The sequence below is a fragment of the Limanda limanda genome, chromosome 22 (genome assembly GCF_963576545.1).
Source record: "Limanda limanda chromosome 22, fLimLim1.1, whole genome shotgun sequence".
NCBI classification, from domain to species: domain Eukaryota; kingdom Metazoa; phylum Chordata; class Actinopteri; order Pleuronectiformes; family Pleuronectidae; genus Limanda; species Limanda limanda.
In genome coordinates this window covers 4,672,823-4,694,802 of record NC_083657.1, presented here as the reverse complement: position 1 = coordinate 4,694,802, position 21,980 = coordinate 4,672,823, and the positions used below count along the sequence as shown (strand labels likewise).

At 45.3% G+C, this 21,980-nt stretch overlaps 2 protein-coding genes across 2 annotated transcripts; one reads left to right on the top strand and one right to left on the bottom strand.

Annotated features, from left to right (window-relative positions):
- Nucleotides 1–4,321: 4,321 nt before the first annotated feature.
- On the bottom strand, nucleotides 4,322–5,770 carry LOC133028709 (E3 SUMO-protein ligase EGR2-like). The gene is made up of 2 exons (XM_061095695.1): nucleotides 5,656–5,770; nucleotides 4,322–5,508 (listed from the first exon to the last, which is right to left on the bottom strand). Exons 1-2 carry the CDS (start codon nucleotides 5,768–5,770, stop codon nucleotides 4,322–4,324), a joined length of 1,302 nt encoding a protein of 433 aa, XP_060951678.1.
- Nucleotides 5,771–9,129: 3,359 nt separating this feature from the next.
- On the top strand, nucleotides 9,130–12,712 carry LOC133028707 (steroid 17-alpha-hydroxylase/17,20 lyase). The gene is made up of 9 exons (XM_061095693.1): nucleotides 9,130–9,386; nucleotides 10,022–10,142; nucleotides 10,239–10,377; nucleotides 10,477–10,706; nucleotides 10,986–11,072; nucleotides 11,216–11,416; nucleotides 11,596–11,765; nucleotides 12,264–12,367; nucleotides 12,447–12,712. The coding sequence occupies exons 1-9, from the start codon at nucleotides 9,130–9,132 to the stop codon at nucleotides 12,710–12,712; spliced, it is 1,575 nt and encodes a 524-aa protein (XP_060951676.1).
- Nucleotides 12,713–21,980: the final 9,268 nt, after the last annotated feature.

The following is a 21,980-nucleotide window of genomic DNA, read 5'->3' as shown; positions in this document are numbered from 1 at the left end:
AAAGTATGAAAATTGAGGTTGACCTCCTACGACTAAAACCGCCACGTGTTTACGTTGAAGTCACAGCGCCCTCTGGTGGCCACAGTGAGTGAGCGAACACATCCAAATGCATTAGTTTCTAATAAACCATGACTGCGATTTGTCGATATGACGATAACGCTGCCATCACTTTCAAATTTAGTGGTTTTAACGCGAACACCAATTATTTTCGGAACAATTTCTGTACGACAAATTAAAGAACTTTCCCCGTAGCAATTTTAAATTTTAAATTTTCAGATATTTCTATCAAATCGATTGATAGAGAACAAAAACATCGATAATTGAAATCATCCTCAGCAGAGAGAGAAAATAACCGAACTCTCACCTAACGAGGATCTGATGCGTCACATGCCTCATGAAAAAATCCGTTGCCATGGTTTCCATAAGGATTTCGCTCCACCTGGTGCGGATCGATCCACATCAGTCCGGTACCGCGAGCGTCTCTAGCAGGGAGGAGCAGCAGCAGCCTGAGACCGAGCTGTGTGTGTCTGTGTGCATGTGTGTGTGTGTGTGTGTGTGTGCATGTGTGTGTGGTCCCTGTCCTCCTGCATCCGCCGCGTGCTCCTGTGACGTAAGAGCCGCGTGACGTGTCAGTGCCGATGTTGGGATGATGGCAGACGCTTTGAACCCCGCCCCCTTTTAGTTAATTTAATAAATTTATTTTTAGATTCATTTTTTCAGATTAAAATCAAAAACCAGTTTCTTCACGATCTTTTCAATCTTATTATTTGGATTTCATACAATTTATTAATTAATAATATCTTTATGTAAGTTATATCAAAAACATTTGATCGAATCTATAAATGCTTAAACATGTGTAATTAGGGGAGAATGAAGCGTGTCTACTTTTAGTTGTAGGTATTTGTTTTTTTCACCTGAGTCAGAGACAGAAGTGATTTTTCCTTCACAATCAATTGACGACATGAAAGAGTCTGAAGAGTGAAAAACTTTGAGGAGAGGATCTGCAGTGCAGTCTAATGACCACTGGAGGGCGTCAAAAGCCTATCGAGAGGGGGCTGATCAGTGTGATCAGATGTACACAAACACAAACACACTTACACAAACACACACACACACACATAAACACACACACACACACACATACAGACATTAACACACACACACACACACACACACTCACACACACCAAATCCCAAATTAATCTGTTGCTGAAAATATTCTTGACAAATTCTCTGTGTCCTGATCTGAACTGAACAGCTGATTTAACTTTCTTTAGGACGAGAGTGTGTCTGTGTTTCTGTGTGTGTTTGTATGTGTGTTTGTGTATGTGTTTATATTGTTGTGTGTGTGTGTGTGTTTGTGTATTATGATGTCTCTGTATGAAGAAATGTAAACTGGGGGGAAACTTGATTCTCTGGGCTGCTGTTGTCATGGCAACACAACCTTCACAGTTTATAAACTGGACAAACTGTTAAAGTGACAGAACTAATGGGACCATTTGTTGCTTGGCAACAGTGGCCTGTTGATGGATGACACAAAAAGTCAAAAGAAATGTGGTCTGATGACGAAGATGATAATGACGATGATGATGATTAAGGAGACTGGACTCTCAATGTTTGTTGATGTTGAAAATAATGACGAAGAGGAAGATGGTAGTGATGATAATGATGAAGAAGAAGGCAGGACTCTCTCTGTTTATGAAGAAGAGGAGGATGGTAGTGATGATAATGATGAAGAAGAAGTCAGGACTCTCTCTGTTTGTTTATGATGATGAAGAAGATGAGGATGGTAGTGATGATAATGATGAAGAAGAAGTCAGGACTCTCACTCTCTGTTTATGATGATGATGATGATGAAGAAGAGGAGGATGGAGGTGATGATAATGATGAAGAAGAAGGCAGGACTCTCTGTTTATGATGATGATGAAGAAGAGGAGGATGGAGGTGATGATAATGAAGAAGAAGAAGGCAGGACTCTCTCTCTCTCTGTTTATGATGATGGAGAAGAGGAGGATGGAGGTGATGATAATGATGAAGAAGAAGGCAGGACTCTCTGTTTATGATGATGATGAAGAAGAGGAGGATGGAGGTGATGATAATGAAGAAGAAGAAGGCAGGACTCTCTCTCTCTCTGTTTATGATGATGGAGAAGAGGAGGATGGAGGTGATGATAATGATGAAGAAGAAGGCAGGACTCTCTCTCTCTGTTTATGATGATGATGAAGAAGAGAAGGATGGTAGTGATAATAATGATGAAGAAGAAGGCAGGACTCTCTCTGTTTGTTTATGATGATGGAGAAGAGGAGGATGGAGGTGATGATGATGATGAAGAAGAAGGCAGGACTCTCTGTTTATGATGGTGATGAAGAAGAGGAGGATGGAGGTGATGATAATGATGAAGAAGAAGGCAGGACTCTCTCTCTGTGTTTATGATGATGATGAAGAAGAGAAAGATGGTAGTGATGATAATGATGAAGAAGAAGGCGGGACTCTCTCTCTCTCTGTTTGTTTATGATGATAAAGAAGAGGAGGATGGAGGTGATGATAATGAAGAAGAAGAAGGCAGGACTCTCTCTCTCTCTGTTTATGATGATGGAGAAGAGGAGGATGGAGGTGATGATAATGATGAAGAAGAAGGCAGGACTCTCTCTGTTTATGATGATGATGGAGAAGAGGAGGATGGAGGTGATGATAATGATGAAGAAGAAGGCAGGACTCTCTGTTTATGATGATGATGAAGAAGAGGAGGATGGAGGTGATGATGATGATGAAGAAGAAGGCAGGACTCTCTGTTTATGATGGTGATGAAGAAGAGGAGGATGGAGGTGATGATAATGATGAAGAAGAAGGCAGGACTCTCTCTCTGTGTTTATGATGATGATGAAGAAGAGAAAGATGGTAGTGATGATAATGATGAAGAAGAAGGCGGGACTCTGTTTGTTTATGATGATGAAGAAGAGGAGGATGGAGGTGATGATAATGATGAAGAAGAAGGCAGGACTCTCACTCTCTGTTTATGATGATGATGAAGAAGAGGAGGATGGAGGTGATGATAATGATGAAGAAGAAGGCAGGACTCTCTCTCTCTGTTTATGATGATGATGAAGAAGAGGAGGATGGAGGTGATGATAATGAAGAAGAAGAAGGCAGGACTCTCTCTCTCTCTCTGTTTATGATGATGGAGAAGAGGAGGATGGAGGTGATGATAATGATGAAGAAGAAGGCAGGACTCTCTGTTTATGATGATGATGAAGAAGAGCAGGATGGTAGTGATGATAATGATGAAGAAGAAGGCAGGACTCTCTGTTTGTTTGTGATGATGATGAAGAGGAGGATGGAGGTGATGATAATGATGAAGAAGAAGGCAGGACTCTCTGTTTATGATGATGATGAAGAAGAGGAGGATGGAGGTGATGATAATGAAGAAGAAGAAGGCAGGACTCTCTCTGTTTGTTTGTGATGATGATGAAGAGGAGGATGTAGGTGAGGATAATGATGAAGAAGAAGGCAGGACTCTCTCTCTCTCTCTGTTTGTTTGTTTATTGACAGCAGCAGCAGCAGCCTCCATGCACAACAAGGAGCAGTAAACACTGAGCTCAGCTGATCACAGCTGCCTTCAGTCGCCACGGTAACGACCATGATGAAGATCATTTACAATCATTTAATGTCCGACTCGTACAAATATACACACTCTGACATGAAGAGGTAAACAAACCATAGAAAAATAGAATGTGTTACAAACATAGAACTCCGTGTCAAATATAAAGTCATGTGACATATAAACAGGAAACGACATCAATCAGTTTCTTCACTGGTCACGTCCTCATGCACCAAATACTTTATACAGTCTAACGTTCCGTCAGACGGGTTCGGGTTAGCACTGTTCTCCGGTCGCCTCCAACACGTCCCGGCTCCGAGAAGCATCTCAGCTCCGCACCTGCACCGGAAGCTCCGGGGTCAGAGGTCAACACCGGCCGGAAGTCTGACAGTTCAAGTCCTCCTGCACAGCAGCGTGCACATGGAGCCCCCAGTCCCCTGAACATCTGTCCACATCTGTAAACATCTGTAAACATCTGTAAACATCCGTAAACATCTGTCCACGTCTGTAAACATCTGTAAACATCTGTAAACGTCTGTAAACGTCTGTAAACGTCTGTAAACATCTGTAAACATCTCCCACTTCTTCGGGGTCTCAGCTTAAATCGCCTTCAATGTGACGTCACATGGGAACGTCCCTCTGACGCCTCGTCCGGTAGAACGGTTTCAAATCCTGAAGCTTTAAATCGGACCTCACTGGCCGGAAACCATCATGGTTGCCATGGTTACACGCCGGGCGCGTTCACGGCCAGCGAGTAGGCTGCCATCATCTGCGCGCGCAGCTGCTGCTTCACGTGCACGCGCCCGTGCCGCTTCCGCTCGTCGCTGCGCGCGAACCTCTTGCCGCACACGTCGCACGAGAAGGGCTTCTCCCCGGTGTGCGTGCGCGTGTGCGTGGTCAGGTGGTCGCTGCGGCTGAAGCTGCGCGCGCAGATCGCGCACTGGAAGGGCTTCTGTCCCGTGTGGATGCGCACGTGCCGGTTCAGCTCGTCCGAGCGCGAGAACCTCCGCTCGCACCCCCCCACCGAGCACGGGAACGGCTTCACCTTCAGGCCGGTGCTCTTGTTGGCGGGAGCGCGCCTGCCCCGGGACAGTTTGGGGGCTCCTCCTGCCGCGTGCACGCTGCTGCCCATGTTGACTATCGGGAACGCGCCCTGCAGGAGGGAGGAGAGCAGGTGGGGGGGGGCGGGGGGGAAGAGGAGCTCACTTTGCTCCGTCTTCACCGGTCTGCTGATGACGTAACCGCCAGAGTCTCCTCCGGTAACCGGGGCCGCCGCCGCCAGGCTCTTCAGCCACTCCTCCAGCCCCAGCGGCTCCTGCTTCACCTCGACGCCGGCCCTCAGCTCCCCTGGGCCGGCCTCGGAGTTCAGCAGCGACTCGATGAATTCAGCCACATCCACCTGTTGCTCCAGAGCTGCCAGCGGGAGCAGCGAGTCCACAGTGGCCGAGAACAGAGCATCGTTCCCGGTCATGCAAGGATGAGCCGAGCCGCTGCAGCTGGAGCTCACAAACTCGCTCTTCACCACCACCGGTGCGGAGCTGGAGGCGGGAGGCTGCTGAGCTGCAGCCGGGGAAGGGATGCATGGAGCCGGGCTGAGCAGCGGGGACGAGGGGGAGGCTGTGGCCGGAGACACAGCTGCAGGGGACGGGCTGTCCTCTCTTGGGGAGCCGGTGGTGTCGCCCTGCTGCTCCATCTCCATCTCCGTGCAGATCCCGACGATCTCGGTGATCATGTTGAGGATGGCGTCCGCGGTGCTGCTCAGTCCCGCCGCCGCCGCTGGAGGAGGAGACGCGTCCGGCTCCGAGAAGAAGCTCCCGGTGTAACCGAGGGATGGAGACAGCGTGTCCGAGGAGCAGTCACTGAAGTCCGAGAAGAAATCTGAGTCAGAGGCGTCGGTCCCCGGGGAGAAGACTAGAGAGAGAGAGAGAGAGAGGAGGAGGAGTTAGAGTCATTGCATAATCATCAGCTGATCGATAACCTGCAGTCACACACACACACCTGCTCTGTTCCACCAATCACAACACACACACACATCATGTTTGATTGACAGACACACACCTTGACAGAAGGGGGACCCCACGTCAGAGTCGGTCCCGTCGCTCACGCTGTCCACCCAGGCGCTGCAGGCGTCCTCGAACTCCGACATGAAGCTGTCCTCTCGCTCCAGAAGCATCCTGTGGAGGTGTGGAGGAGGTGAAGAAGAAGCTCAGGTGTGTGGTGCTGGAGGAAACTCGGGGATTCCCTTTTTATATCAAACCAGGCGATTAATCCGTTAAACCGGAGCCGGTGGAGTTCCGGTAAGTCAGCTCGGTGATGCTGAGGATGCTGAGGATGCTGAGGCTCCCTCCGCTCGCTGCCTCTTTTATACTCTCCGTCTCCTAGGTAACTCCCGGCCGGTCCTCATTGGCTGGAGCCGGAGCGAGGGATTCCCCCCGCCGAGCGCTTCGCAGCTGCCCAAACATGGACAACATCCGGTTGTGACGGCGGGTATCCCCATACCATATAAGGACAGGCGGGAAAGAAACGTCGACATGAGCGGAGAGAAAAGGGGTTCCCTTCACTGCGGCAAGAGAGAGAGAGAGAGGGATAGAGAGAGGGTGAGACCGACAGAGAGATAGAGAGAGAAGGAGAGGCAGAGAGAGAGAGAGGGAGATTACACAACCAGGAGAGAGGGAGGGAAGGATGATGGAGGGATGAGGAGAGACTGAAGAATGACAAGAGATGTTGTTGCTGTTGTCGACACATTCTAAAGACACAATGTGAGTTGCCATGTTGTTGAGTTCAACACACGATAACAACACAATAAAAATAATAATAACAATCAATAGTCAGGATTTAAAATTGTGTGTCCTATATTTACAGTGACAGTTGATTTTACCTCTTTTGTCTCAAAGGGTTTAACAAGTTGTAACATCCTCTGTTCTTCACCTTTAACTGTCATCACATGATTTCATTCATTTGATACACAACCAGGAGAGAGGGAGGGAAGGATGATGGAGGGATGAGGAGAGACTGAAGAATGACTGAAGAGATGTTGTTGCTGTTGTCGACACATTCTAAAGACACAATGTGAGTTGCCATGTTGTTGAGTTCGACCTCAAAGGAAGAACAAACGATAACAACACAATCAAAATAATAATAATAACAATCAATATTCAGGATTTAAAAATTGTGTGTCCTATATTTACAGTGACAGTTTATTTTACCTCTTTTGTCTCTAAGGGTTTAACAAGTTGTAACATCCTCTGTTCTTCACCTTCAACTGTCATCACATGATTTCATTCATTGGTTATTCAGCAGGGATCGTAAACAACTATATGAATTGAACTTAAAACGTTATTTACATCTTCTAAAGATTATTTATAACCATGAAGAGAATTAATAAATCAGTTTAACAACACGCAACAACCTTGAAGTCGCACAAGCTGTGGAATTTATTATATTAATAGAAGCATGGACTTTATGTAATGAAGGAGGACGAAGCTACGGCCGAAAATATTCAACAGCAGCTGATGTAATAATAGAAATGAGACATAGAGAGATATAAAAGCAGATGGATATTATCGATGACATCATCAATAACTTTATTGATCAACCAGGAGACGTTTTGTGAAAAGAACGACACAAACAAACATTTGTGTTTTCTGTGTCGCACAGAGGAGACGAGATTCAGAACCACGGACAGCTCCGCAGTGCTGCAGAGAGAGAGAGAGAGAGAGAGAGAGAGAGAGAGAGAGAGAGAGGAGGCGAGAGAGAGAGAGAGAGAGCGAGAGGAGGAGAGAGAGAGAGAGAGACCTTAACACACACACACATACTTTAACAGAGAGAAAAACAACAGAGAGAGAGAGAGAGAGAGAGAGACAGAGAGAGAGGAGGAGAGAGAGAATGAGAGCGACCTTAACACGCCTAACACACACACAGAGACTTTAACAGAGAGAAAAACAACAGAGAGAGAGAGAGAGAGAGAGAGAGAGAGAGAGGAGGAGAGAGAGAATGAGAGAGAGACCTTATCACGTTTAACACAAACACACAGACTTTAACAGAGAAAAACAAGAGAGAGAGAGAGAGAGAGAGAGAGAGAGAGAGAGACCTTAACAAACTTAAAACACACACACACACACAAACACACAGGGAGACCTTAACACACTTAAAATAAACACACAAACACACACACACACACAGACCTTAACAGAGAGAGAGGAACAGCAGAGATAGAGAGAGAGGGAGGTAGAGAGATAATGACATATCACTGCCCCACATTTCACATTCCTGCACATCGCTGCTCAGCTGCTGTGATGTTGTCGCCATGGCAACTGGGAGAGGTTGAGGCCAGCGTTATGTAAAATCGGAATCAAGAATAGAAGCTGCAGGGTTTTCTTCGATATTAACAAATTATTATATCACCAGTGAGACAACGACTAACCATCAGCGACTCAAAGGCACAAAACTACCACAGAGACACAAAAAAAACAAAAGTGAGGCCTCTAAAAGCGTATTAATAATAACCGCTAAGTTGGCAACTAACTTATTTATAGATTAGTCGGGTTTGTTATAGCACACTCAGAGTCTCCTGAGAGGGGGGGGGGGCAGTAAACCAGCCAATCCCGTGCTCCTACAGTAATATGTTTTAAAAATGGCGAAGACAAACGATACAGAAGATGAAAGGCGTCAAAAGTGTGGGAACATTTCAGTTCACTGAGTCACTGTCGTCATGGCAACCACTGTACTGAGCATTTTTATTTAGATTTAATTATACCTTGTTGCTGTAACATGAAAATGTTATTCAAAAATTAATTAATGTAAATAATAATGAATGAAAATAATATCTGAACAGAGAAGTGAATTTTAACAACAGTGCAGGTGAAAGTGAGAGATGTACCAGAGTGTAAAACAATAAGAGAATATTATACTGCAGTAAAAAGCATATGCTTTTTAAAATAAATAATTAAAGTTTTTAATCTTTACTTTCATTAACAAATGTAATTCTGATTAGTTATATTATTTTCTTCATACTTACATTTTAAATATCCTTGTGTTGTTTGTTTGTTTGTTTGCTGAAACACATTTTATTTTTGGATTATTAACGATGAAAATAAAGTAAATAGAAAAATAACTGATCCACTGAACGTTAATAAACAGTAAAGTAGCTGCATTTCAGATTTATTATAAAGAGTTTATAAACTGCTTGTATTAAACTGTTTATTTTCATTTGCTTAACGTTTTTTATGGTCTTTAATTAAATGTTTAAAACTCTTGTTTTTCTTTAGTCTATCTTGAAAAAAGTGAAACGTCAGAAGAGCTGACGACGAGGTCTGGACGTCCTGATAACATCAAGGTTATACACACACAGTGATGGTAAGGACACACACACACACACACACACACACACACACACACGCACACACAGTGATGGTAAGGACACACACACTGTAATATCAACACCCTGTGACCTTTGACATATTCAAGGTTTCTCTCTCAGATTAAAACCTCGACTCTTCTCTCTCTCTTTTCATTTTCTCTTTGTCTCTCATGATGTTCACTCGTCTTCTCTCCTCTCTCTCTCCCTCCATTTCTCTCCCTTACTCCCCTTCTTCACTCTTCCTGCTTGTGTTATTCCTTCTCATCGTCTTGTTCTTCATTTCTCGTCGCTTTGGATCCAAACATTCCTCCTCTCCTGCTCTTCCTCATCCCTCCATCCCATGTATCCCGCGGCTCCCCCTGCTGGGCAGCCTCCCCTGGCTGGGAGGACGTCTCCCCCCTCACCTGCTCTTCACTCGGCTGGTTAACAGGTTAGTGAACTGATCCTGGAGGAGAGTGGACAAGAAGTTCTGCTGTCACAGAAGCCATGTGATAACAAGGACTAGTTCAGGCTTTTAACAACTGGTTAAAGTTTGAAAGAACTGGTTTATGTTTGGTAAAACTGGTTTAGAAAAGGATTAATAATTCTAAAACCAAATTGCTGTTTGAAGAGCTGGTTAAAGTTTGAAAAACAATTGTTGATGTTTGGAAGAACTGGCAATGAACTGGTTAAAGTTTCTGATCCTGTTGGTGAACAGACGAGAAGTTATGGACTTGTTCATGTTTAAAAAGAACTGGTTTACAATTTTAAAAACTGATTATTGTTCATAAGATCTGGTTTATCATTTTAGGAGAACAGGTTAATGCTTTTAAGAAGTTATTCATGATTAGAAAACTAGCTTAAGTTTGGAAGAAGTGTTTTAGAATTTATAAAAACTGGTAAGAACTGGTTTAAGTTTAAAAGACCTAGTTTTATTTGTTAGATATGGTTACATTTAGAGGAGCTAGATAATGTCCAAACTAGTAAACATTTTTAAGAACTTGAAGAACTTCTTTGTCATGTTTCCACGAAGTTGTTCATGTTTTTAACAACATGTTAACCTAACAGCATGTTGTTGTGCGTCAGGTACGGCTCCCTGTACGCGCTCTACCTCGGGCCTCACTACACTGTGGTGGTGAACGACCACCAACACGCCCGAGAGGTTCTCCTGCAGAGAGGGAGGGACTTCGCTGGGCGACCGAGCATGGTGACACGAGACGACACATTAACGATTAGTTGATGAAAAGATAACTCATCCGTCTTAATGACCGGTTTATTGTTTAATCCCTTGTTTCCTGCGCAGGTGACGACCGACCTGTTGACCCGAGGAGGTAAAGACATTGCGTTTGCAGATTATTCTCCTCTCTGGAAGTTACACCGACGCCTCGTCCACACCTCCTTCACTCTGTTCGGAGAAGGAAGCAGTCGCCTGCAGGACATCGGTACTCTCCATTCATCCAGTGTTATAGAAGTGACATTTTAAATTACCACCACCATTTTTTTATGTATATTTACACTTGGTGACATTTCTCCCTCTCCAGTTCTGTCCTCGGTGGACAGTCTCTGTGTGGAGTTGTTGTCCGGTGGGAGGCGTGGCTTCGATCCTTCTCCCGCGGTGACCAGGGCCATCACCAATGTTGTGTGCACACTGGTGTTCAGTGCCACCTATCGCCACGGCGACGCAGAGCTGCAGGAGGTGATCCAATACAATGATGGCATCGTGGAGACGATCGCCAGGGGAGGACTGGTGGACATCTTCCCCTGGATGAAGGTGAGGGAACCTGAACCTAGTTCTGACCTTTGACCTCTGAGGACAACGTTCAAAAATGTCAAAATGTCGTCATTCTCTTCTTCTTAAAGATCAAAATGTACTCATTTTTAAGAAATGTCCTTATTTTGCAATATGTCCTACTTCTCCAAAATATCTTGACTTTCTAAAGCCGTCCTTAAGAGAGATGCTCCTTTTAGAAGTTTGTCCTGTCCAAAGCGTCCTTACTCTTTTCAAACTGTCAGTCTTCACACACACACTGACACTGTGTCCGTCCCTCAGGTCTTTCCTAACTCGTCTCTGAAAAAACTGAAGGACTGCATCCTCGTCAGAGACCGACTCCTCACTCGCAAACTCGAGGAGCACAAGGTGACTCACAAACACACACAAGACACATTTTTATCATCTTGGTTTTGTCTTTGAAGTTTAACTTTAAATCAAAGCATAAAAACGTTTGAACCTATGAGACGAACTCATCGTGGGAACCCGCCCCTCCTCTGTGACACATCCAGGCCTCGCTGAGTGACGGTGACCCCCGTGACCTCCTGGACGCCTTGCTGAAGGGTAAGACGGACAGGTCGTCTGGATCGGAGGGGGAGCTGATCACGGACGACCACGTCCTGATGACGGCGGCCGAGGCCTTTGGAGCCGGAGTGGAGACCACGTCCACGACTCTGCTGTGGATCCTGGCCTACCTGCTGCACCACCCGGAGGTAAGACCACCAGGGAGACTGAGGCTGAGGGGGTTTAAACAGTTTTCATCAGTGATAGATACAGATCGGAATAAAGTATTAGTAATTATAAGATGCTGAGTGCTAATAACGAGAAAACATTGATTTCAAAGCACTTCTGTTGTCCTCCATTGTAAATGTCATCCTTGTGGACGCTTCAGGTCCAGGATCGTGTGCAGAAGGAGCTGGACGAACAAGTTGGCAACGATCGAGCGGTGAGCGTGTCGGACCGCGGCCGGCTGCCGTACCTGGACTGTGTCATCAACGAGGGCATGAGGATCCGACCGGTCAGCCCAGTCCTGATCCCACACACCGCCATGACCCACAGCAGGTAGACGTGCACTGGGGACCAGAAACCACCAGTCGATCAATCATCGACTCGAGGAAATTTCATCGTGTTTTCATGACCAACTCGTTGTTTTGGGGGTTTTGTGATTTTGTTGAGGTGGTTCTATTTCTGTTCTTTGCAACAAAAACCAAAGAGAACACGCTCCTCGAAAGTCACTGAAAGACGAAAACTTCCAAAATTGTTCTTCTTCTACTTCAAAACTCACATCACGTACAAAAAAGACTCCCCCTGGTGGCAGAAGCTGTGCACTGCATTCACAAACAGGAATTTAATTACAAACACACAAAAAGAAACAAAGTTGGTTTTGTTTCAGAAGTTTATGGACTGACTCAGGACTAAAGAACAGAGCAGCCTGACAAACATATTACATCAGTATATTTGAAATAGAAAGAATCAAACATAGGATTTAAGTGTTTCCTATTCTACAAATAAATAAAAAATAACAATCTGACTCTCTCTCTCTCTCTTTGTGTGGTGTAGCATTGGAGGTCACTCGGTTGCTCCTGGGACTCGTGTTCTGGTCAACATGTGGGCGATTCACCACAACCCTCGACACTGGGACAAACCTGACCTCTTCAACCCAGGTTCGAAAACACAAACCTTTCACTTTAGAAGCTTTCCAAAGAACACCTGAAGACACCATCTCTTCTCCCACCTTTATAGATCGTTTCCTTGACGACAAGGGTCAGCGGGTCACACCCTCCTGCTTCCTGCCATTTGGGGCGGGGCCTCGGGTCTGTGTCGGCGAATCACTGGCCAGGCTGGAGCTTTTTCTCTTCTTGTCGTCTCTGCTCCAGCGAATGAGCTTCAGGCTGCCCGATGGGGGTCCCTCCCCCGACCTGCAGGGGCGCCTGGGCGTGGTCCTGCAACCGTTACCTTATATGGTCATCGTCACTCCGAGGGCGGGGTGGGAGGGCGGAGCAAAGTAAGGATAAAAGAGAAGGGGGCAAGAGATAGAAATTTAACGCTTAAAATGTTGTTGTCTTTATAAAAATTAAGTAAGAATTATTAATTAAAATCCTCCACAGGCAATAAAGTGAAATGAATAAGAAATCACGACGTTGTCTTCTCCTTCCTTTCATATTCTGATAATTGTCACGTTTTTTTGTATGATTTTCCACCTTTAAGAGGATCCCATCATGAAACCTCTACTCAAAATAGACCTATAACATCTAATATCAAACCTGGATTCATATAAAAATAACTGTAGTGTGAACAGAGTTTAAAAGAGGACATTAGCAGCACAAGTAGAATGTAATGTCACATCATTTTATCTGTTGGAGACATTTTATTTTAAAACAAGTTTGACTATAGTCGAGCGAGTGGACCTGAAAGAGACATCAAATTAACTGAAAGGACTCCTGAGGCAAAACATGATCAGTAAAGGAATGTAAGAAAGGCTCAATTGAAAAAATTGACAATTAAGAGAAATCATATCGAGTCATTAATGAAGCAACAACTTGACAAAGAAGAAGTCAAGTTGAAAATTGAGCTTCAAGCTAGAAAAGAGGCTTTATCTTTGGAAACTGAAATAATTTGAATAAAAGTGATACACATGAAGCTTCCAAAGAGAGATACGATTTTCAAAAGTATGATAAAGGATATGACTCAACACCAAGTGATGAAGATGAGGACAATGATGCTGGTGGTGATGATGATGAGGGACTTCTAAATATCATTACTGCCCCCAGCGTTCTCAAAGTGTATGTGCAGCCTCCTCTTAAGAGAGGTCCTCCCAGGGATGATCAAAATTCACACATGGTGAAAATCAGGCTAAGACAAAATGAAATTACTGAAATAATAATTAAAGAACATAGAAAAAAGGAGGAACGATGATAACGTTGAGTTTTGCTGATCGGTGCTGGTGGATGAACGGAGACAGGTGGTGGATTTAACAGTTTTATTCAGTATATCTTCACACACTGTTAGAACAGGCTGGTTTAGTTAGGTCACACACATACCTACACACGTCCAAACATACACACTATTCATTAGATAACTCCAATGTTTAGCATCGTTATCATCGGGACACTCAGGGATTTGAAAGGATCGTCTCTTCTCTGCCTCCTTCGACTCCTCTGACAGAAACCTCATGCAACCAGGAAGGACAGAAGAGACGAGATAACGAGGAGAAAACCGTCTTTACGACAGAGGGAGGGGCTTCTACGATAGAAGGAACATACTGACGCTTTAGTAAATTAAATCATTTGTCAAACACTGGAGGCGTGAAAGTTGATCAAATGAGTTTTCTGAAACTGACTGGGTTCACATTTGAGGGTCAGCACAGGCTGTAAATAATAGATGGAAAACAGGATGGGTCTGTAAAGTGAAGCCAAATCATCTGGGAGAGAAAATGTAATTAAGTACAAGAACTCAACATTACATATTTTCTTCTCGTACGTCCAGGAGTCGAAAGGTTCAGTGTCTCTAAAATAACTTATTGTGGTTTGTCCTGACTTTGTAGGTTTTGTATATTTCACTAATCAACAGTAGAGAATAATTTAATTTGTTGTTTTGCTTTTAAAGATTGTCCTGATGTCCGTACTTGGAAATCCAAGCTGACCTGTCAGTGTGAATCCAACCAGTGTGAAACTCGAGGAGAGGACTATTTTCTGAATGTTTTACATTCACCGACATTAATTGAAAAACTAGAAAAAACTTGACAGAAAGAGATAGAACACCGGGTTTCCAAACGTTAGCTGGTCTCTGACATCAGCCTCGTTCATCTGAGCTGTCATCAGCCACTCGGTTGAAGAGTTTACCCAGGAGTGCATCACAGAACCACGAGTGTCAAGGGTCTTGGTGGAGGGATACACTGTAATGAGACACATTCTAATGTTGACAATCCCGGGTAGCTACTGTGAATTAATTTGGATAAAATCCTCAATAACTTTGTCAAATTTTCAGCAGCTGCTTTCCTTCAGGAGGCTGATGTGAGAAGCTGCAGCTGCTTTGGGAACCGGAGCTACACACAGGGTTCACACATCCCTCCAGTCACTCTGGTCCAAAGCCCACACCCACGCAGAGCCAGAACAGCTCTATCTAATGCTAAGTAGTAACAGTTGTCAAGTAGAAATGGCACTCTGTAACCATGGAGATATATAACCTTATTAGTTCAGGTAAACAAAAAACACCATCAACCACAACATCAACCACAACATCGACGGCTCGGTGTCACCCTGGAGGAGCTTCCTCAGCCTCTGTGAACTCGTCATCCTCAGGCTGAATGTTGCCTGGATTCCATCGATCAAGGTTGCGTTTTTTTGGACCCTCGGTCTCAGTCGAATCACCTCATCGTCGGAAAATCTCCTTGAGCTCTCCGAAGTCCAAATCCGCTCAAAACCAGATTTCTGCGGCTGTGAATTTTTGTGAATTCTCCCACAGAGGTTTAGAAAAGAAAGATTGGATAATTTTCATCCGTCCATGTTTTCGAATCCAATCTTGTGCACAAAACATCCAGCTGTCAATCAGTTTGAAATAACCGTCCGCTCCGTGGCAGGACATTGATTTTGTCGTAATGAAGTCCAACATAGCTTTGTCCATCGTGGGCGTCCGTGTGGTCGTAGCCATGGTCCCTTTGTGATAAGTCTGTGTTGTAATGCAGCATGGACACAGGGTTTAAGGATCATTCAACCAGACCCGAGGTCTTTCCATCGGAGAAAGCTGAATTAATGATATCGGTGAAACAACCGTCAGGTGACCACTGCACCACAGGGACCTGAGAACAGAACATCTTTTTCGGTATTGAACGGTATTGCCTCAAGATGCTGCGTCCTTACTTTCTTAAAGGAGACACATTATGTTTGTTTTTTGGTGAATGTAGAAGTTGTGAAAAATTTTAAAAAGCCCAAAGTCTGAGAAACACCTGGTCAGAAGTCAGGATCATACTTCCACATGATCCTGATGGGACGGGCCAGGTTGGTTTCAGACAAGGAGTTTGAAGTGATATCAGGAGGGGGGGGTTTGAGGAGACAGGAACTAAAACCAAGTGTTTGAGACAGAGGCTGAAAAGAGGAGCTGCAGCGATGGACAGTCAGAGGAAAGATGAGCGTTTTCTGATCATTAGAGCGTGTAAACATTTTACAGTAATAACATTAACATGATGAACACAATATGTCTCATTTAAGCAACATTCGGACGAGATTAACAACACAAGAGAGGGAGAGGAACGAAATATCCATAAGTGCACTGCAGACAGGAGGTGCTAAAAGCTAATTCTGCTCATTTTAATGTTGCCAATGGGATGTAAATTATTGTTAATGTGGCTGTAATTATAACTGAAGAGGTGGTGAAATATTACTAACATTCATGTTCTTGGCAGAACTGAAATCACTGAACAGAAAATGTTAAAATCCCGCTCCGTCCCCTGGAGGCGTGAATCCCGTATGAATGAGACTGAATTTGATCAACCAATCATCTGCCGGTACAATCTGATGACATCACTGCACATTCTTCCTCTCATCGGTTTCTCTCGAGATTTTCCAACACACGTCAACATCTGGTTTGAATCAACGCAGTTTACGTGACGAGGCGGAGGCGACCTTTAGCTTTTGTCAGAATCTGCTGTGGAACAGGTTTTTCCTTTTTTATAATGACAAAGGTCAAGGTGACAAAATCGTTTTTCTTCATTTCCACACAATTAAAAACTATTACAAATTGTGTGTTGGCAAACCTGAGTCTCTTGTGTTGGAAATGACTCGTCTCTTTAGAAGAACACAGCAGCTTCTACAACCCTTTTGTACGGAAGAGTGTTGGAATCAGGCAAAAGACAGACGTCCAGAAAACAGGGTGGAATGAAGTGTTCCAGGTCAGGGAGAGGCCGATAAAGATTTGGAGCGAATCCAGGATAACTTTCTTCACTTTCTCGAACATTGTGAGATAGGACTTAGTTCAACATTTTCAATAATTCATGGACCTTGATGAAAATATTCAGGCATGCTGTGGCACTGCCTATTTGGTGCAGCCTGATTTGAATTTAGAGGGACTAGTTTCTTCTGACCCCTGACCCCTCCACTCTTCCGTATTTCTCTGCAGTTGTTGGGTAAAAACTTCACATCTCCAGGACAAAGATGCGTTTCTCTTTGAGATACTGATGCATTTTTCAAATTGTGTGTGTGTGTGTGGGGGGGGGGGGGGGGGGAGGGAGTAGGATTTCCCTCGACCAAAGCCAGCCACAGAGAAGTGCATCATATTTCCGTCACCTCAACTGGAGCGACGAGGTTTTCACCCAACAATCACGATGTGTCGCAGTCGTCCTGAATTTGTTTATTTACACACAGACTCTTGCTGATGAAAAATATTGCTCTTCACTAATTCAGACGGTGGTCGGAAATTCACCATCATGTACAATACAAATGTTACTAACACTCTGTCATTGACAAAATATACTCTACCTTTAAGTCTTTCTGTCACAAAATATCAATAATGACACACTGATCGATCGGACGGCGTACGGAACATTTATATGTTACGACAAAAGGCCTAAAAATAAACTGCCTCGACTCCAGGACTCTCATTTTTAAAGACCTCGAAAGAACTTGTGTTTTTTTGTAAGTTGAAGTCAATTCAGTTTACTAATCCGGATGTGAATGTTAAAAGAAGGAGAGGTGTCTACGAACGGAGAGAATGCTAATTTGAGTTTAGATGAGGACTAAACGTAGCTTTGTTGCATCTGACCTCAAATTCAGATGAAGAGACAAAGACGATGACACACGCTGCCGTCTCTGCTCTGTTTGGTGCTTTGTTTCCGTCTAACAGCCGCCATTGTTTATTCCAATTTATAAAAAAACGCTTTTGATGCCAAGAGAAGACGCACAGGAAACCGACTGACACCCCCACCCCCCCGGGCCATGGTACCTTCCACATACGATCGAGTTAAACCAAAAATGCATCAAATCTGAGGAGCCCTCTCTCCCATTTTATAAACTACCCCCCCAATCCCTCTGTCATGACAGGCGTCTTCGTCAAGTCGTCCCTCCGAACGCATGAATCAGTCTTCCCTCTGTCAGTCAGCATGAATCATCCTCCCACATCCACTTTGTCCCTCGTATGTCTCCAAAACCGCCGTCATCACCGGAGACGAGCGAGGAGTCTCACGCTAAACACTCAATTATTTAAAGTTGCTTTTCTCTTTTTGGTGACAGACGTAATAAAGACAACGTCATTCCCGTCCGAGGTGTGACGCATCCCGAGGAGACCGTGCTCGCACCATGTGGGACAGAAGGCCGACGTGCATGATTCGAATGTTTAGGACTCGTGAGCGATCACTTAACAACAGGTGGAGTGACGGTTAAAAATCATGTGCACGGTCAATGCAGCAGTTCATCCATAATAACTGAATTTTATTTTGTGTGCTATGACTGTATATGTATATACTTTATTTTATTCTATTTTATTCTATTTCTTATATATTGTTTAATATCATTGTTTATGTTCAAAAGTAGTGCACCAATGACACCAAGGCAATTTCCTGTATGCGCAAACATACCTGGCAAATGAAAGAATTCTGATTCTGATTCTGATGACCCCATGTCTTTACTGTTTTAGTCACTTCTGCATTAACTGCAAAGTTACTCAACTGGAACTGTCAGAAAGATCAATCTGAGTTTGGTTTACGACTGTTGACGTGACTGCTGTTTGCAAACTGGTAACTGATCTGAGATCCGCGTAACCATGTCCTCAATGATTTAGTTTTCCGATAGTTGAGCTAGTTAGCTTAACTTTGCATCATTTTAAAGCTGCTGCAAATTTATAATGACTTCAACATAGAATTTGATTGGCCAAATATATTGACATGCAGAGCGTGAATGCATGGGACCATTTATCGCAGTCTTTTGCAATTCTTGACTTTCCCTAGCTGACAGCAGTTCTCTAGTGCAGTGGTTGTAAAACTTTATCAACCTTGGCTGCGATCTGAGTAAACGCCTCTCCTCCTTTTAAAACTCTCATTACACTGGAGCCATGGCCGATCAAGATTCCAACTCTCAGTTGAATAAACTGGGTTGAGTTGAGACAATGCTTCTCATTGGATCTTTTGCTGTGACACTTCCAATGCCTGTGCTGGTCTGACTAACAGCTGCTGAACCAGCAACCTTTATTGATATGATGTAACCCGTCAAATTCAGGACAATCTCCAAAATCGGTGTTAATTCCTCTTCATGCCTTGTCTGGATGGCGAATGGTCTCGATCCGTCAAACCGTCTCCATGACGATGACGACTTCACCACAGTCCTCCGAAGTTGGCGTGGTTGAGGAGGTGGGGTTACACAGTGTCAGTTCCTCCCCCGTGGTTATCTGACCTCTGGCAGGGCAGTCCTCACTATCATGGAGATCAGTGTCTCCACCTCCGTTTTTATCCCTCTCCCCTCCTCCTACTCCTCCTCTCCTACTGTCCTCCTTCCTTTCCGCCTTCTGCTCTTCCTCCTCCTCCTCCTCCTCCTCATCTTCCTTCTCTACCCGACACCTACACACCTCGATTCCGGAGTCACCAGTCAGTCGTCGATGTCTGTACTGGCTCTCATCAGCTCCCATGTCATCATCTTCATCATCATTGTCCTCCTCCTCCTGATTCTCTTCTCCGTCCTCCCAGTGGGGGGGCCCTGGTTCAAAGATATCCACACAGGGGGAGAAGAGAGTCTGTTTGGGAGGGGACTGAGTGGCACGAGGTGAGGGGGAGAGTGAGGAAGCATGGCCGGAGGGAGATACACCTTTGTCCGACTGGTGTAGCGCAGTGAGTGGGTCCAGAAGCAAAGCTGGGGTTTTGACGGAGGTGGAGGCCAGGGCTGGTTGGGAGGAGAGAAACGGAGGAGAGGGAAGGGATGGGGGTGAGGACGGGGACATGGCTGAAGGGGGCGACTGAGCAAAACAAGATTCAGACTGTATGGTTATGGCTGGACAGGAAAAAGGTGTTGGGGCGGTGAACAGTTGAGCCGGGACCAGACAAGGCCCTGATTCAGAACCCGGTTTGAGACAAGATACAAGACCAGCTACAGCCCCTGGGTGTTGGGGCAAGTCTGAAATTGGGAAAGCAGGAACCGGAGTTAGAACCGTCACCAGTGACAGCTCTGGGCTCTGGCAATGGAGGGTAATGGTGGGTAAAATGGGTGCTGCATCTGCGGCTAAGGTGAGAGTAGAATGTGAAGGAGATAAACCAGGGTTGAATGTGGAAAGTGGAACAAGGGTAGTTTTAGATGGTGAGTCTAGTACCGGGGTGTGGTTTGAAGGTAACAGTGGGTCTGAAATGGGGGTATGGTTTGAGGGTTCTACCTCTGGACAGGTAAAGTTTATGGTGTCTCCGGCTTGGTTTGTAGGCACTGGGTCTGGAGCTTGGGTGAGGGTTGAAGGTGCTGGGATTGGCACAAGGCTAGGATTCGGGTCCAGGGTCGGGAGACCAGCAGAGCCTGTAAGCAAGGCCAAAGTTCTTTCCACATCTGGAGACGGTACTGAAGTTGGGCTACTAGGAACGTTGGGTGTATCAAAAGTCCTTGTTGAAGTGAGGGTCTCTACAGTAAGTTCGGCTGTCAGCCTTTTAGAAGTGTCGTCTGTTGGAGTAGAAGGTTTCGAATTTAGCGTAATTATCGGGGCAGGGGTAGTTCTGGGGCCCTCAGCTGGGAACTTAACGCTTATTAATTGGATGGGAAGGAGTGCTGAGTCAACAGCACCTGGACCAGGGAGTATACTGGAGCTACAAGTGCTAACTACCGTTGTACATGGTCTTAGATCAAGCTGTTGCTCTATGGGAGATGTAGTTCCAACATTAAGGGCCATCTCTGAACCAGGAGAGGATGGAGGCTGAGGGGAGGCCGCCCTGGTAACTACGGCAACAGTAACAGTCTGGTTGGGAACCGATGAGTCCTGAGGTTCCTGAGCTCCGGCGGCATCCACCTCATCGATGTCAATGGCCACTGAGGCCACAATCCTCTCAGAAGCAAATCGTGTCTCGTTTACCTCTAAGCAGGAAGCCGCAGCGGTGATGGTTTCCATGGTGACATCAAGTGCGAGGGGAGCCACCTCACTCGGAGTGGAGGCGTGGCTTGTGTCAGTCTCGTACGTGACAGGTGCTGATAAGGAGGAGCTACATGGAGAGGAGGGGCAGCAGGAGTCACAGGAACAACTGGAGCTACAAGAAAGAGACAAGCACATCATTCATCTAGATTTAGATAAACATGAGCAATTGTCTCTGCTTACTGTGCACAGTGTCATGTGACAAGCAGCAGTAGTTGTGACAATAGTCTCAATGATATTCGCAGTATTCTCCCAGTAGCATTAGAAGCATTGTCACCTGTTATCAGAGCTGAGAGAGGATGGACCATCGCTGAGCGGTCGGTGCAGCAGGGGGCCGTGTTGCGTGAGCAGGTGGGGGTCGGAGGCACGGGGGGGCTGTGGGTAGCGTGGACTGGTGAACACAGAGCTGTAGGGTGGAGGAGGGGTGGAGGGCTGAGCCGCCACCTCCTCGTAGGACGGCAGCTTCAGAGACGCCAGGAAACCTAAAAACAAAATGGGATTAAAGTTAAAGCAAAGTGGCCCAAGAGAAAGGTCCCGGAGCAAAGTGTGGTCAGTGGCTTAAAGGCCTCGAAAACAGGATGTGATGTCAAGGTTCTGATAATAGATATTGATCGGAGCATTAATAAAGTATAGACAGTCCAACACTTTTGGTTTGTAGTTCATCAGTGTGCGAAACAAATTGGAATAATAAATATCAAACAAAACCCAGAGAATTACTAATAGTCGACTGAGCAAATCTAAACAAAGTTAAAAGCAGGTAAACTCTGAACTGGAGATCGTACTGAAACCAAATGGAAAGGATTTTAAAAAATGTTTTCCTTCTGAGAAGCTTCAGCTCAGTGTAAAGAACGACTTAAGGGGAATGGACAAGTTCTACTCGTGAAAATTGGCACCAAGTCCCCTTTAAGGAAAATCCACTGGCATCTGGCGCTGGCAACAGATTAGAAAAGCGGCGTGTCACTTGACAGCTGAGGGTCAAACACCAGAGGAAACACAACAAGCCGTGGCGTCACTGTGTTGATCAGACAGGAGGGCGGGCGTCCTTACTGAGGTCCAGCATGGAGGAGGGGTAGGAGTTGGCTCCGTGATAGGCCAGCAGGCTGATCTCTCGCTGCCTCTGCTGCTGCTGGACTCGGAGTTTGGCTCGGCGGTGTCGGTAGGCACAGCAGCAACTGAACAGGATGAGGATGGTCC

Bases quoted from the DNA above. Each gene is read 5' to 3' on its own strand.
- LOC133028709 (XM_061095695.1), bottom strand. From the start codon at position 5,770: ATGCTTCTGGAGCGAGAGGACAGCTTCATGTCGGAGTTCGAGGACGCC. The intron at 5,509-5,655 runs GTGTGTGTCTGT...CTCTCTCTCTAG, and splicing joins GGGGTCCCCCTTCTGTCAAG to TCTTCTCCCCGGGGACCGAC.
- LOC133028707 (XM_061095693.1), top strand. From the start codon at position 9,130: ATGTTCACTCGTCTTCTCTCCTCTCTCTCTCCCTCCATTTCTCTCCCT. The intron at 10,143-10,238 runs GTGACACGAGAC...TTTCCTGCGCAG, and splicing joins TCGCTGGGCGACCGAGCATG to GTGACGACCGACCTGTTGAC. The intron at 11,417-11,595 runs GTAAGACCACCA...TGGACGCTTCAG, and splicing joins ACCTGCTGCACCACCCGGAG to GTCCAGGATCGTGTGCAGAA.